At 44.1% G+C, this 13,060-nt stretch overlaps 2 protein-coding genes across 10 annotated transcripts in view; one reads left to right on the top strand and one right to left on the bottom strand.

Annotated features, from left to right (window-relative positions):
* Positions 1–1,961, top strand: hexim1 (HEXIM P-TEFb complex subunit 1). The gene has a single exon (XM_020632560.3). The coding sequence runs from the start codon at positions 374–376 to the stop codon at positions 1,466–1,468; it is 1,095 nt and encodes a 364-aa protein (XP_020488216.1). The 5' UTR covers positions 1–373; the 3' UTR covers positions 1,469–1,961.
* A 663-nt stretch (positions 1,962–2,624) lies between these two features.
* arhgap23a (Rho GTPase activating protein 23a) overlaps positions 2,625–13,060 on the bottom strand; it is a 63,953-nt gene continuing 53,517 nt past the window's right edge. For all 9 annotated transcript variants that reach the window (XM_065964258.1, XM_065964255.1, XM_020632556.3 and 6 more), the window contains 13 exons: positions 12,711–13,019; positions 12,547–12,608; positions 12,339–12,457; positions 11,639–11,757; positions 11,401–11,553; positions 11,066–11,144; positions 10,899–10,972; positions 10,538–10,627; positions 10,306–10,431; positions 10,149–10,190; positions 9,040–9,133; positions 6,618–6,649; positions 2,625–6,506 (listed from right to left, as the gene is read on the bottom strand). In XM_065964258.1, coding sequence (XP_065820330.1) covers positions 5,022–6,506; positions 6,618–6,649; positions 9,040–9,133; positions 10,149–10,190; positions 10,306–10,431; positions 10,538–10,627; positions 10,899–10,972; positions 11,066–11,144; positions 11,401–11,553; positions 11,639–11,757; positions 12,339–12,457; positions 12,547–12,608; positions 12,711–13,019 — 2,784 coding nt within the window. In that variant the 3' untranslated portion in view covers positions 2,625–5,021. The remainder of the gene's footprint in view (positions 6,507–6,617; positions 6,650–9,039; positions 9,134–10,148; positions 10,191–10,305; positions 10,432–10,537; positions 10,628–10,898; positions 10,973–11,065; positions 11,145–11,400; positions 11,554–11,638; positions 11,758–12,338; positions 12,458–12,546; positions 12,609–12,710; positions 13,020–13,060) is intronic.

Genomic DNA, 13,060 nt, shown 5'->3' on the forward strand with positions numbered 1-13,060 from the left:
AGCACCCTCGTCTACGGTAGCACACTGGACACTGTTGTGACGGCGAAACGTCGTCTCCGGGTTCGCGAAAAACTCTTCACAGCATCGAAACAGTTAATGGTAGTTAGCGACAGTTGCTCTGACAAACCCTTCAAGGAGTAACAAGTGTTTACTGTTCGGACATTTTACTTATAGCTTGCGGGAGTTTGTTTTTAAACGTCAAAAACTCAAAACTTTGTTGTAGTGATATCGGCTCATTTTGGAATTAGTATTTATTTTTTTGTTGTTGAAAATTAAGTTTAACGTCTTTTGAGGAACTTTAAAAGCTCAGTCCAGAGGGCATGGCGATTATCTGAAATGCGCTAAAGCGGAACACCGGAATCGGATCATCAGGATGACAGAACCAGCGGAGCAGACCCATCACCTGAAAAGTTCGGGCAGCCCATCAGGTGGGAGCAGCGGAGGCGCGTTGGAGCATCTCCCAGCCCGGAGCCGCGGAGGTCCAGATAACGGCGACAGGGGGCGACAGAGATACCAAAAACAGCAACAGCGGGCGGGGAACTGTGGGGATATCAACACAGACAAGTTATGGCAAATGAAAGGCGGACAGAGGGGGGTGTGCCCTGCCTTAGCAGCCGGAAACGATGTCCCGAAGTGCCCGATTGCAGCTCAGACTCATCAGAAATCCGATGTTCGTGCAGCGGGGGAAGATCATCGCATCTCGCAGGGGAAAAACGGCCAGGACAGACCGCTTGAAGAGACTTTAAACCAAGTGCAGGGTGAGAGTTTGCTCATTGACTCCGACACTGGCTTTGATGCACGTCAGGGGAAGAGAAGGCACAGGCGCAGAACCTCAAAGAAGAAGCGCAACTGGAAGCCTTATTACAAACTTTCCTGGGAGGAGAGGAAAGCCTTGGAGGAGAAGGAGACGGCCAGGGCTTCCAGACTGAGGGAGGAGATGTTCGCAAAGGGACTCCCAGTGGCCCCGTATAACACCACCCAGTTCCTGATGGACGAGCACGACCGAGAGGAGCCCGACCTCAACACGGAGACTGGGGTCAGGAGACCTTCAGGGGTCGGCGTCCGCATGGAGGACACTGGCAGCGAGGAGGACTTGTTCGACAACGAGGAGGAGGACGAGGATGACGGCAGCGGAGGTGGTAGCGACGGTATCGGGAGAGCCGGGAACGCAGGTGGGGAGTTTCTTCAGAGGGACTTTTCCGAGACCTACGAGATGTACCACGTCGAGAGCCTGCAGAATATGACCAAGCAGGAGCTGGTGCAAGAGTACCTCGAGCTGGAGAAGTGCATGTCCCGGCTGGAGGAGGAGAACAACCGGCTGAGGAACGCCGTGGAGCCAGGAGGACCGACCGTGGAAAGCTCCCTGGTCCGGCTCAGAGAGCTGGAGAGGGAACTGGAGAGACTGAGGGCCCAAAACACGGAGCTCCTCCTGCAGAACCAGGACAGGGACCCGGTTCCTACCAATTAAAGGACCCAAATTTGAAAAAGGTAACACATGGGACTTGCTGCATTGTTAAAAAAAAAAAAAAAATTGTCATCAGTGTTCTGTAAACAGTCTTTCATCTGGACGGATGAGTCCTTGCATTGCAATGCAATACTTGACGTTTCTTTTCTATTTGGACTAAAATGATGTCCTGTTAATTTTTTTAAGAAGAAAAATGTTAATATTTCAAATAAGATTCGTTTTTATAAAGAGAATGTATTTGATAAGGCGAGTTGTTTTGTTTTCCCGGGTCAACTTATCATTTTACATTTGTTCCGTTTTTGAATTCTAGGCAAACACATGTATCATTTCCAACATTAATTATTTGAATGCTGCTGATCGGGCAAGCTGTGCAAAGATTGTTTTTGCAGAAAAAAAGAAAAAAAAAATCAATCCCGTGTGAACATTTTAACAGTTGTGTGTTAACATAAGTTCAAATAAATAATAATTAAAAAAAAAAAAAAAATCAAATTCTGAAGTCATGTTGTTAAGCGTGATCTGAATCACAAGAAACTCCAGCTTCATACTGGAGCCTACTGTACACAACTCCCTTTTTTTTCCAGCGCTAAATATCCAGTAAGGTATTCATGTGAGGATCCAGAAATGGGCCGGACAGAGGACAACAGTGGGCTCTGAACAGGAAAAACATTTAACCAGAGCAGGAGCAGAAGGAGGGGGATGGGATATGATGGAGATGCTCTTTATGAAGGTTAAGCCACTCTGCCTAATATCCAGTTAAGTGTTTTAGCCACGCAGAATGCAAAAGGGAATATTTCCCTCTATGGAAGATCATTCTGTTTACAAGAAAGGTGCTGCTAATGACTATAGCAATCTGCTCCATAGTGTTTACCAAAAGCTCTATATGTAGGGAAAAACATACTCTCAGCTCATTTTAATTGAAGGCATAGATAATGAACTATCACTTTCAAAACAAGAGTGCAGACTCGGTAGTTTTGACAAAGTTTCCCTGATGTGCAGAAGAAATCTGTGCCAGAAGGCCTGAAGACACCTTATCCATGTGCAGCCTACAGATGGCGCCATTCAGCTTGTATCTGGAGCTGTCTGACCATCCCATAGACTAAACATGAAGGTCCATCCTCCATGTACTGTGCATATCTAAAAACCATCACAAACACACGAGCACATTTTTAAACATAGTTCTGTTTATTTACATTTTATAAACTTGCTTTAAAGCACACAGCCATGAGGGAAATCGTTTCAGGTGGACAATCTTTCAAGTCCAGTCATTTCATATTAGTTATACTCAAAAAGCAACTCCAAATGTACACAATACAGTATGTTACATATTAAGAAAGTATGTACAAAACTGTGTCTTTAAAATCTAACAATGAGACATTAGGTGGATCACATTTCAGACGTTTTGAGTTTTCCTCTTGAAGTCCGTTTTAAGAAAATATAGTCTGACGTGAGCTGATGCAGTGTTAGGGAAGGGCTTGTCAGATGTACCATATTCACACACTGTGGATCACCAGGCAGACAGAGACGGCCTCTTAAGAGAAAAACTACGCTTCTGTTAATGCCTGGGTTAGAGGCAAAGCGAGTGCATAGATGTGTCCTTGGCTTAAAGTGTGCTCTCTTTAAAAGACAAAATCCGTACAGCCTCTTAAGTTAGAACTTTTGTATTTTAATGTACACTTCTTTGGGTCAGTGCCTTACTTTTGACCACAGGGGAGGAGGGGGGAGGAGACCCAGAGACAACAAAAAGGGAACGGAAAGATAAGAACTGACATGAGCATGGCACTGCAGAACAAAAACACATTCCAGAAATCAGGCACTTGTAGAACAAATCTTGAGGTATGCTAAGACCATCATCTATCATAATTATTATTCATTTGTTTTGCACTGGTTGGTTTTTTCCAATGTGAGCCTCTCATGACTTTACACTCCTGATGACAAAAGGTTCTAACAGCCAGTATGAGAGACGAGAAACAATAGATGAGAAGTTAGCATTCTGCTGTCATTTCCTCTTACAAAATGTACCATTTCCTCAGTCAGAGAGGATTTATTAGAGCCTGACCTTATGGAAATCTCCTCGTCACATGAACCCCGAGGTAATAAAACGTGCAGACAGATGAACTCCCAGAGGTGATGTGGTGAAAACACACAGGTTACAACAGACGCAGGTGAAGATGAAGCCTTTTGTATGCACTACTCAATCATTAAATAGTCTTCAGAACACTGCTAAGCTTTTTTTTTTCCTCATTCTGTTTAACCAAAACAAAAAAAACACACACTTTGTCTTCAGCTCAGATCTGTGGAAGCGACACTCAATAATCCATGACATGAGTTACAAAACAAACAAGGTCAGCCATCACAGTGTGGCGCTGAGCTGCCCAATTATTTCATGTAAAAATGACCAGATTACATTTCTTCTCCTGCTACATGGAGTTTGAGATGTCGGTGTAACATCGGTGGGAGTTTCTGAGGAGATAAAGGTTTCCTGCACAGTGCTGAGAATCAGAGAGAAAGGCCGTCACTGAGGAAATTAGGAACAGGTAACGCCTCGCTTAGGTCGTCTCCTTTCGAACAGGTACATCAAAGAGGGGAAGTCACAATAAAAGTACTTTTTTTTTACTTTAATACAAAATATATATATAATATATATACTGAATATAAAACAAAACAACACAAAATAATATATTAAGTAAAAACATTTCAAGTAACATCTTGAAACAAATGACTGTGCACTTGTATGCGCTTTTTGTAAACCATAGAAAACTAAAAAAAAAAAAAAGAAAAAAAACATAAAAACAAATATGATAACATAATATTTATATATACAAGGTTAACTTAACAAGGCTTTGTACAAATGTTACAAAAGTGTTCATAACAAACACCTGCACGCTCAGACGTGGTCACAAATATTTTAGAGCAAACACACATTAACATTATTAACACGTAGAAAGAGATGACTTACTTGTGTGTGTGTATGTGTGTGTGTGTGTGTGTGTGTGTGTGTGTGTGTGTGTGTGTGTGTTTGGAGAGTAAATGAGAGTTAAACAGGGTCTGTGTTCTGAAGAGGAACAGATTAGGAAGACTGATGTGAAAAATCAGATGAAATCCCTCTTGAAATGGTTTTAAACCGGCTAATTGTTAAAAATTGTATTTGTCAAACCCCATTTTAGTTAGAAGCACCTTTCTCTTAAGAACCAGAGGGAGTTCCTTTCCTGGTCATTTCAAGAGAATTTACCGTTTAATTGATACTTTTCTAGAATGATAATTCTTGGCTTTAGAATTTCGAGTATGAGGTCTGCATGTGTCTCTTTTCTGTTTCTGTATTATTTCTATAAAAGCACACATATAAGAAAAAAACAAACAAAAGCTTTGGCAACACTGGAATGCCCCCTGCCATTTCGGGAGGAGCTTATCGGGAAAGAAAGGGTGCAGAAGCTGCTCTCTTCATTGGTACTCTTATGTTGCTCCGGGCAACAAACCCCCGATAATGCTGCTGCCGGTCCACTGACCTGCAGGAGTCAGCAGCCCAGATTCCTCGGAGTGAGGGGTGGGATGGCAGGGCTCACAGGTACTGGTGGAAATTGGAGGTGGGTGTTTGACGTGTAGCCGGCCCATGCTCGAGCTCGTCTGCACCCAGAGGCAGTCCCGGTGTTTTGACCTGGTTTTGAACGGCGATGGGGGACAGGGGGAAGTCGCTGACAGTCAACGGGGGTCTTTTGTCAGAGATCTCGGTCGGGGAAGCCACTACGGTGTGTCTGCGCCATGCTCGCCTCTTCCTCCGCGTCTCGGGTGAGAGAGGTTTTCGCAGTCCCACGCTGCGGAGGTCGTCCGCCGAGCCCAGGAGACGAGCGCGGACATGATCCGCCAGAGACCTGCCAACCGGGCCTGCTGGGGTGAAGGAGGCGGCCTCGCTGGGTGGCAGGGAATGCTTGGGTCGAGTCGGGCGCAGGCTCTCCTGGCTGCTACCTGAGGAGGGGTTGGTTCTGGAAGTTTCCCTCCCCAACCTTGACGCACCGTCAGAGCTCGAACCAGATCGGTCGACCTGGGCGGCGGCCCCAGGCAGATCCAGCAGGTCCAGGGAGCGAGCTTTAGTCTTCTCCGACTTCAGCTTCTTCCTTGCCAGAGTGTCGCACTGGATCAGTTTGTGCGAGTTAAAGGAAGGCCGCAAGTGCAGTTTATGGGAGGCTGAGGAGGAGGAGAAGGAAGACGACGAAGGCGTGGTGGACCGTGCGCCTCCTTCGCCCCTCTCCGCAGAGTCTGGTGTGTGCGTGAGGGCTGTGGGCGGGGCCAGAAGGTTAGTCGGCGAGAGGACAGGATGCTTGCAGTGTGTGTACAGGAAGCTCCGTGGGGCTGCCGGTGGCTGCGAACTCACAGGTGTCGTCGGGTGTTTCTCCGGTCTCTCCTGCGTGAGGGAGCGCGAGGCGAAGCCGCTCTCGTTGTCCGTCTCACTCACCAGCTCGCTGTTTTCGTCATCTGCATCGTCACCCCTCCCCTCTGACCCCAGGCTCCGCCCTAATGTGGAGAGGGTGGAGTAACCAGAAACAATGGAGCGGGCGTCCTCTGGAGATCTCCAAGGTGGCCCTTTCACCTCCACCCGAGCCTCCTCCTCCTCCTCCTCCTCCTCCTCCTCCTCCTGCACCAACATGGCCGCCTGCCTTCCTCCTGCCTCCTCTTCATCTTTGCAGTGCGACCGGCTGGGAATAACCACCGCCACCTCCTTTTCTTCTACCTCCTCTTTCACTCCGCTTTCTACTACTTCCTCATCTTCCTCCTCTTCTTCTTCTTCTTCTTCTTCTTCTTCTTCATCCTCGTCTTCCTCTCCCTCTGCTCGAGGAGCAGTGCCCCCTACAGGCGACTCCACCTCCTCTTCCTCCTCCGCCCCTAGGTGTCCCGCTTTGATTGGCTCATGCTCCGAGTCGTCATCCGTGCTGCTGCCCACGCGGCGTGCATTGTGGCGCTTCCTGCGTTTGCGACCCGTGACGGCTGACATGATGGACAGAGCCAGGAAGTCCTTGGCTCCGAGGTCCTTCTTTGACCCCCATGACCCCTGAGAAGGGGAGAAACAACGTTACTGTGACGTCATCGTGCATAACACCTTGTATGTGAGCACTGCTGATTGTACAAGAGAACAACCTTGCGCTATGTTTGGAGGTGTTACCTTTGATTTAGCCGAGTCACTGTTGGTTGAGTCTGCAGGAGAGAGAAGCAAAACATCAGCCGGGTCACCATCACTTAAGCTTACAAAGACACCAGAGCAGTCACAGTGAAGGACACAGAGGGAGTAATCTTTTTTTTTAAAGGACAAATCCAAAATGTTATCACAGAAAAACTGATTCTACAGAGCCATAAAATAATACATAGAAAGGGGATAATAGTGAATAAAACACCTGCTCTGACACCAGCATTTGAGACGTGGCTAAAGCCAACCTGCTTGAAAACTTTTATGCATTAGGCAGCATTAAAGTCAGTTTGTGTCCTCTTTTTTTTTGTTGTTGATTACGACAACTTCCTTGACTGAAATTTAAGGAACTTGTCTTCCTCTGAGCCCTCTGGCATTGACATACCCCAGTACAAATATTTACACATAAATGTAGTCAATGGAGGAGGAACAATGATTGGGAAAGCAGGGGATTGGTGAAAGAGGGGAAAAAAAACAGCTTTATGAAACCACAGCACACACCAATAACGTCACCGAACACACTAATATCAGTCAGTGAATGAAGCGTTTTGAAGCATGAAGGCAGAAATAGTTCTGAATCGAAAGAGTATGAAACAAGAACAAAAACATTCCCTCACGAACACAAACACACAAAAGCGGTAGGAAATCTGTTTTTGTCTTTCACAGAGTGCATTGACGTGAATTTGTGGGGGGGGGGACCTGAGGTGGTGGCCTCTTCACAGGTTCCAGATTGAATTATTTCTCATCTAATAACAATGATCTTGAGTCCTGATTGGATGGATCTGTGACTGTGTTGGATGCACCTTTTGTTTTATTATATCAGGTATTACACAAGTGACTGCTGTTGTAATGCTGCCACCTATAAAGCAGAAGAAGCCTTTCTGAGTCAAGTCTCTGAGTAAACCCCGGATCAGAATTAGGTAAATTATAGGGTCATATAAAAAAAAGAAATATACCAAATCATATCAGTTGATTCTACTGAAAGGCTGGCCCTTATACACGTTCATTTTATTTGTAATATTTGATCAACTACTAATAGTTTAGTCATTTGAAGAGCACTTTGTCTGCTCTTAGCTTTTCAAGTTTAGATTATACATTTCTCCACTTTCCATCACTGCTTATTACATTCTTAATTGCTAAATTACAAACACAAAACATTTGAAGAGAAAGCCTGGGATCAGGATCTTTTTTCATGTTTTCAGACAACAGATAAAAAAAAAAAAAAAATGGACATTCCTTATTTCCTCCTTCATACTCTAAATGTAAGTTGTTGGTTGCAGCAACAACGTAGGCACAGTGGCCCTCTGTGCTGTGACAGTGATCAACATCTGTGACTTCTGTTTCGAGCATAAACAGAACAGTGCCACCTAGCGGCTCTTTTGCAGCTCAGTTGTGTGTGTGTGTGTGTGTGTGTGGGGTAAGAACGTCACGGTATGACTACACTGTCGGAAGCCGCCGACTGTATCAGGATGTGAGGGAGTTGTCTCTCAGTGACGGAGCTCGGTTTACACTCCAGTGTCACAGACAGAAGCTTTAACAAGCATCCAGTCATCCATGAATTTATTAGATCGGAGCGGGGCGACGCTGAAGTGACTTGTTCTTACAGAAACTCTGACTGTGACGCTGATTATCAGGAGGGGAATTGAGACTATGAAGACACAAACCACCATCACCAACACTATCAGTCTTTCTCTGTCATCCTCCCCACACACACACATTATTAAACTTTCACAACATGATGCACTGAATCGGTTACACACACACGCACACACACACACACGCACACACACACACACACACACACACACACACACACACACACACACACACACACGTATTGCCAGGGGAGTTCCCATCCTACCGCAGCGGCTGCTCCACAGGCTCAGCTAAGAGAAGGAAATGCAGAGAAACGTACAGAGAAAGTGAAAGATGAGCAAAGGTAGAGGAGAAAAAAGGTCAGCAGAGAGGAGAGAAGTAAAGGCACATTGAAAAACACTGAAACACTCCCGAGTGCTAACCCATGTACAACTTCATTTGTTATGCTGCCTTCAAGTTCTGGTGGCTTTAAACTTTGACATACGAAACACTGAGCAGTCGGCAGGTAAGAGAAAAGTACAATTCTCTCTTTTTTTAAAGCGGCCAATTACATTATATTTTGATTATGGATTCTATATTTTGTATTCGAGCAACATTCGTTTTAAATTGTAAAATAAAGTTTCTGTTTCTCCGCCCTCAGTTCACTGGAACAAACTCATCGTCATTAGGAACTACCAGGGAAATCCCAGGTTCCAGTTTCAAACAGAAAGCAGCATTCTCTTAGAGTTGCAGATTACAGCTGCCGGTATGCTATTGGTCGGTTTGGTTAAAGCCAACATTGATTGGCTGATAGCGGCATGCTCACCTGAGGCCTCCCCTAGCAGAGCAGTTCTGCCGATGTTGGAAAGCAGGTGGTCGATGTTGGGGGCCGGCTGCAGGTCCTCCGTGTCCACTGGCGTCTGGATGAAAGAGACACAAATCATTCAAATACACAATAAAACAATCTGAGAGACTTTCATTTTAGATAAGCTTCAAATAAACTTGAATGTTTTGAAGATTTTATCATCTGGAAATGAGCCGGTATGAAACTAGAGTTCCAAAACTTTGACAGTTTGCCATGAAATCATATCTGAAGAGAGATCTCCACAAATAAGGCTCATGAATAGACATTCCTGCTTTATCCCTGCTCTTCATCACAAACACAGAAGTTTGAGATCACATTTTGTGTTGCAAAGTTTAACAGGGACTCTTGGGTTTTATTCCCAGAGAGCAAATGTTGGATAAATCTTTTTCTCTAAGTGTAAACAGCTGACTCATTTCAGATTCCACCCTGAGCACTTACAGTCTTTCTGTTACAACGTGGGGGAAATAATTCTAAATGGAAGATTTCAAAGAGTTTTTTTTTCTTGTTTGAGAGAAAATAAAACAAGTTTTCTGCACAAGAATGTATAATATGACACTTTTATTGTTGTTCTATTCAAATAAATAATTACTACCACACCTGAGCGCAGCAGCTTCATGTTTTTGTGGTTTGTAAAAAACAAAAAAAGAGATTTGTGGACAGGAGAAACAATTCCCCTCAGGTATACCGTTTGGTCATGACACTAACTATAACTATACTATATCTGACTGTTTTTAAGTTTTTCTAAACCTTTCTAATGAGGAACATAGTTGTTAGTTATAGCTTTTCTAGAGACTGTAAAATGACACTTTGCTGCTTTCAGTGTAGCTTCACATTTTTTGGGTATGAAATCATATAAATCTTGACACATAATAAATGTTTTTTTGTTTCAGAAATAGTTCAGTGTAACGCTGTAATCATTGAATACTACACATGGCAGTTTTCAGAGCAACTTTAAATCCTCAGCACCCTTTTAAAACCTGTTTCTGTTATATATTATTATTTTCAATGTTTAAGTCTAAATAAATCTTGTATTGTCCACATGCTTTAAGATGACAATATTGGGAGCTTACCTTTTCTTCCTTGTCTACCTCTTCCGCGAAAAACCAGGTCCCCTACGAGAACGACAGAGATGAAATGATTTAGCACATTAAGGATCATTTATAATATGAGTGTGTGTGTGTGTGTGTGTGTGTGTGTGTGTGTGTGTGTGTGTGTGTGATCCCTCACATGCTGTATGAGTGTCTCTACTATCTTGTAGCGGTCGGGCATGTGTGTGACCATATCTTTCATGTTGTCCTCAGACGTCCGCACCAGAGTCGGCCCAAACACCAACGCCAGGTTACGAGGCTCCATCTGCACACACACACACACAGCAGGCAGAGACAGAGGCTTATTAATAACACACACTCATACTTGATACAATTTCATTATTATTCCTAACTTTTAGACCTTCACAGACCTTGTTTTTATCGGAGCTGTCGGCCACAGTCTTCAGGTGATAAACAAGGAACTTCAAAGTGTGATAGTAATAATCCGGGAGGTCTCTGATCTATAAAGGAACGAGAGGAATGACAACAGAAATAAACCAGTTTGACCTGCCTGAGTTCTCACACACACACACACACACACACACACACACACACACACACACACACACACACACACACACACACACACACACACACACACACACACACACACACACACACACACACACACACACACACACACACACACACACACACACACACACACACACACACACAAACTCACTCACCTATTTATCTCAAATTAATTCTTGACTTTAAACAAACACTAACCAGTTTCTTCATGGTCTTCAGGCGATCTGATGCGTTCTCCATGCGGTTGGCGTCAATGAAGTCATTGTATTTGTCTGCAACAAAATCAAATATTTTAAATAATGCGAATTAAGAAGGTTTGGTATGTATGTGTGTGTGATGGCTTGTCAAGACATGTTTGAACTCACCATTTGTGAAGAGAGGCTCTGGAAGTTTTCTGAAGAAGGATTTGAGTAAACTGCTGACAACATTCAGGTCCTGCCACTTCTGATGACAGAAAATCAAAGAGAGGAGTCAGAGAAATAAATAATTGACCTTTCACTTTTAGTGATTGAAGGAAGTTAAAGAAGTGAACTATATTCCAAGAAGAAGTTAGAGCATAAAAGAGAATAAAACCAGGTACCTATGTCCCGGTCAGAGAGAAAAATAAACATAGCATAATATAGTATTACAGTTTTGTACTGTCAAATTGAAGGAAACCTGTCAGTTAATTAGTTTGTATTCCACATTTATATTTCCCGACCTCCTCTGCGGGGTTGATGTCCACGCCCTTGTTGAGCTGATCCTGCAGCATGGACACCATGGCGTTGTTCCCGGGGACTCTGTAGATCCCTGTGTACTCCAGACCCATGTCCTCCACTAGACCACAGCAGATCTCCACGATCAGCGGGATGAACTGAGAGAGACAGACAGACAGAATGTAAGCACAACTACACCTCCAAAGACTAATCTGTTTCACCACATTCGAGAGGATATCGTACCTTATTAATGACACCTGGCTGACACTCCTCCAGCCTCACACCGAAAGCTTTAGGTCCCGTCTTCTTCGTCTTCTTCATGATGTTGATTCCCCACGGAGACTTTGGAGGGCCGCTCTCGTCTGGAGACACGGTGAACAAAAACTTTAAAGCTTGACACAAAACCTTAAAAAAATACTGTTCAACATTCTTAAATCTGTTTTATATAAAGATGAACTGAATTCATAATAACAGCAGGGAGTGAAGAACAAAATACCACAAATCCTCCTTTGTCCTTTTTAGGGAACTGTCAGTCAACTAAAGAATATTACACAATACATTTTTTATTCAATGTTCTAATAATTTCACTGGTCTTAGATTTTCAGATAAATTTAACAAAAGAAGAAAAAAAACCAATAATTTGAAAAAGCATTATTAAACTAAAAATCAATGTTTACACACCAGACGCTGAAAATCATATTTCACACGTCTAAGCATTATAAGTAAGGACTCAGGAGTAATAATACAGTTTAACAAATAGTATCAAATGAGCTGCTTAGTTTAAAACAGTTTAACTCATCTTACAGGGGACATGATGCAAACGTTTGGGTGACAGTCAATCTCAAAACGTTCTGGTTCTTATTTTTAATTGTTAACATAAAGTCCGTTTTGGAGGCCTGAAGTTTAAGTCATTCACTATTGGTGTTGTTTCCATGACTCTGACCTTTGCCCTCTGGTTTTGGGGAGCGCGGCGCCCCGGCTGCGTTTTCAGTCTTGGTGTGCAGGAAGGGAGGTTTCATGCGAGGCATTCTGGGCGAGGAGTCAGGTTTACTGCCTGTCGGACTGCAGGGGGAGACAGAGAGGCCAGTTGAATTTAGTTTGCAGAGACAAAAGAAGCTTCTTCATGCTCGCTTAATGATCAGGAGACTCACCTCTGCTTTCTGTAATCGTTCAGTTTTTTATTGATGAGGGCCTGCCTGGAAAAGCCGAGCTCCTGCAAGAAACAAACAAACAAAAACCCTGGTGATGACCTGTTTCTAATAACACCTACACAAGATAAAAGTCACAGATCAAAGATCCAAGTGTGACCTCTGACCTCACTGTCCGTCTTGCTGTTCTCCCTGATGACCTTAATCCAGTCCAGCATGTCCTCCCGGTCCTCTGCCTGCAGCAGGTACTCACAGAAGTCCTGTGTGGTCAGCCGCAGGGCATGTTTTCGTTTGGTTTCACTGTATGCAATGTCCACCAGGCAGCCCCGTATGCTGATCGGCTGATCGTCATCTGCCGCGCCTCCAATCGTGGCCCCGCGGAGCACCGCCTCCCTCTTGTCTTTGTAGAGGAACAGCGAATGAGAGCGAAGAACAGAAAAGACTCGCTTCCACGGACGCATGCCGCTGCCCACCTTCTGTGGAGGACAGATATAATGCGATGAGAGTTTGTTGTATA

The sequence above is a fragment of the Labrus bergylta genome, chromosome 16, assembly GCF_963930695.1.
Source record: "Labrus bergylta chromosome 16, fLabBer1.1, whole genome shotgun sequence".
NCBI lineage: Eukaryota > Metazoa > Chordata > Actinopteri > Labriformes > Labridae > Labrus > Labrus bergylta.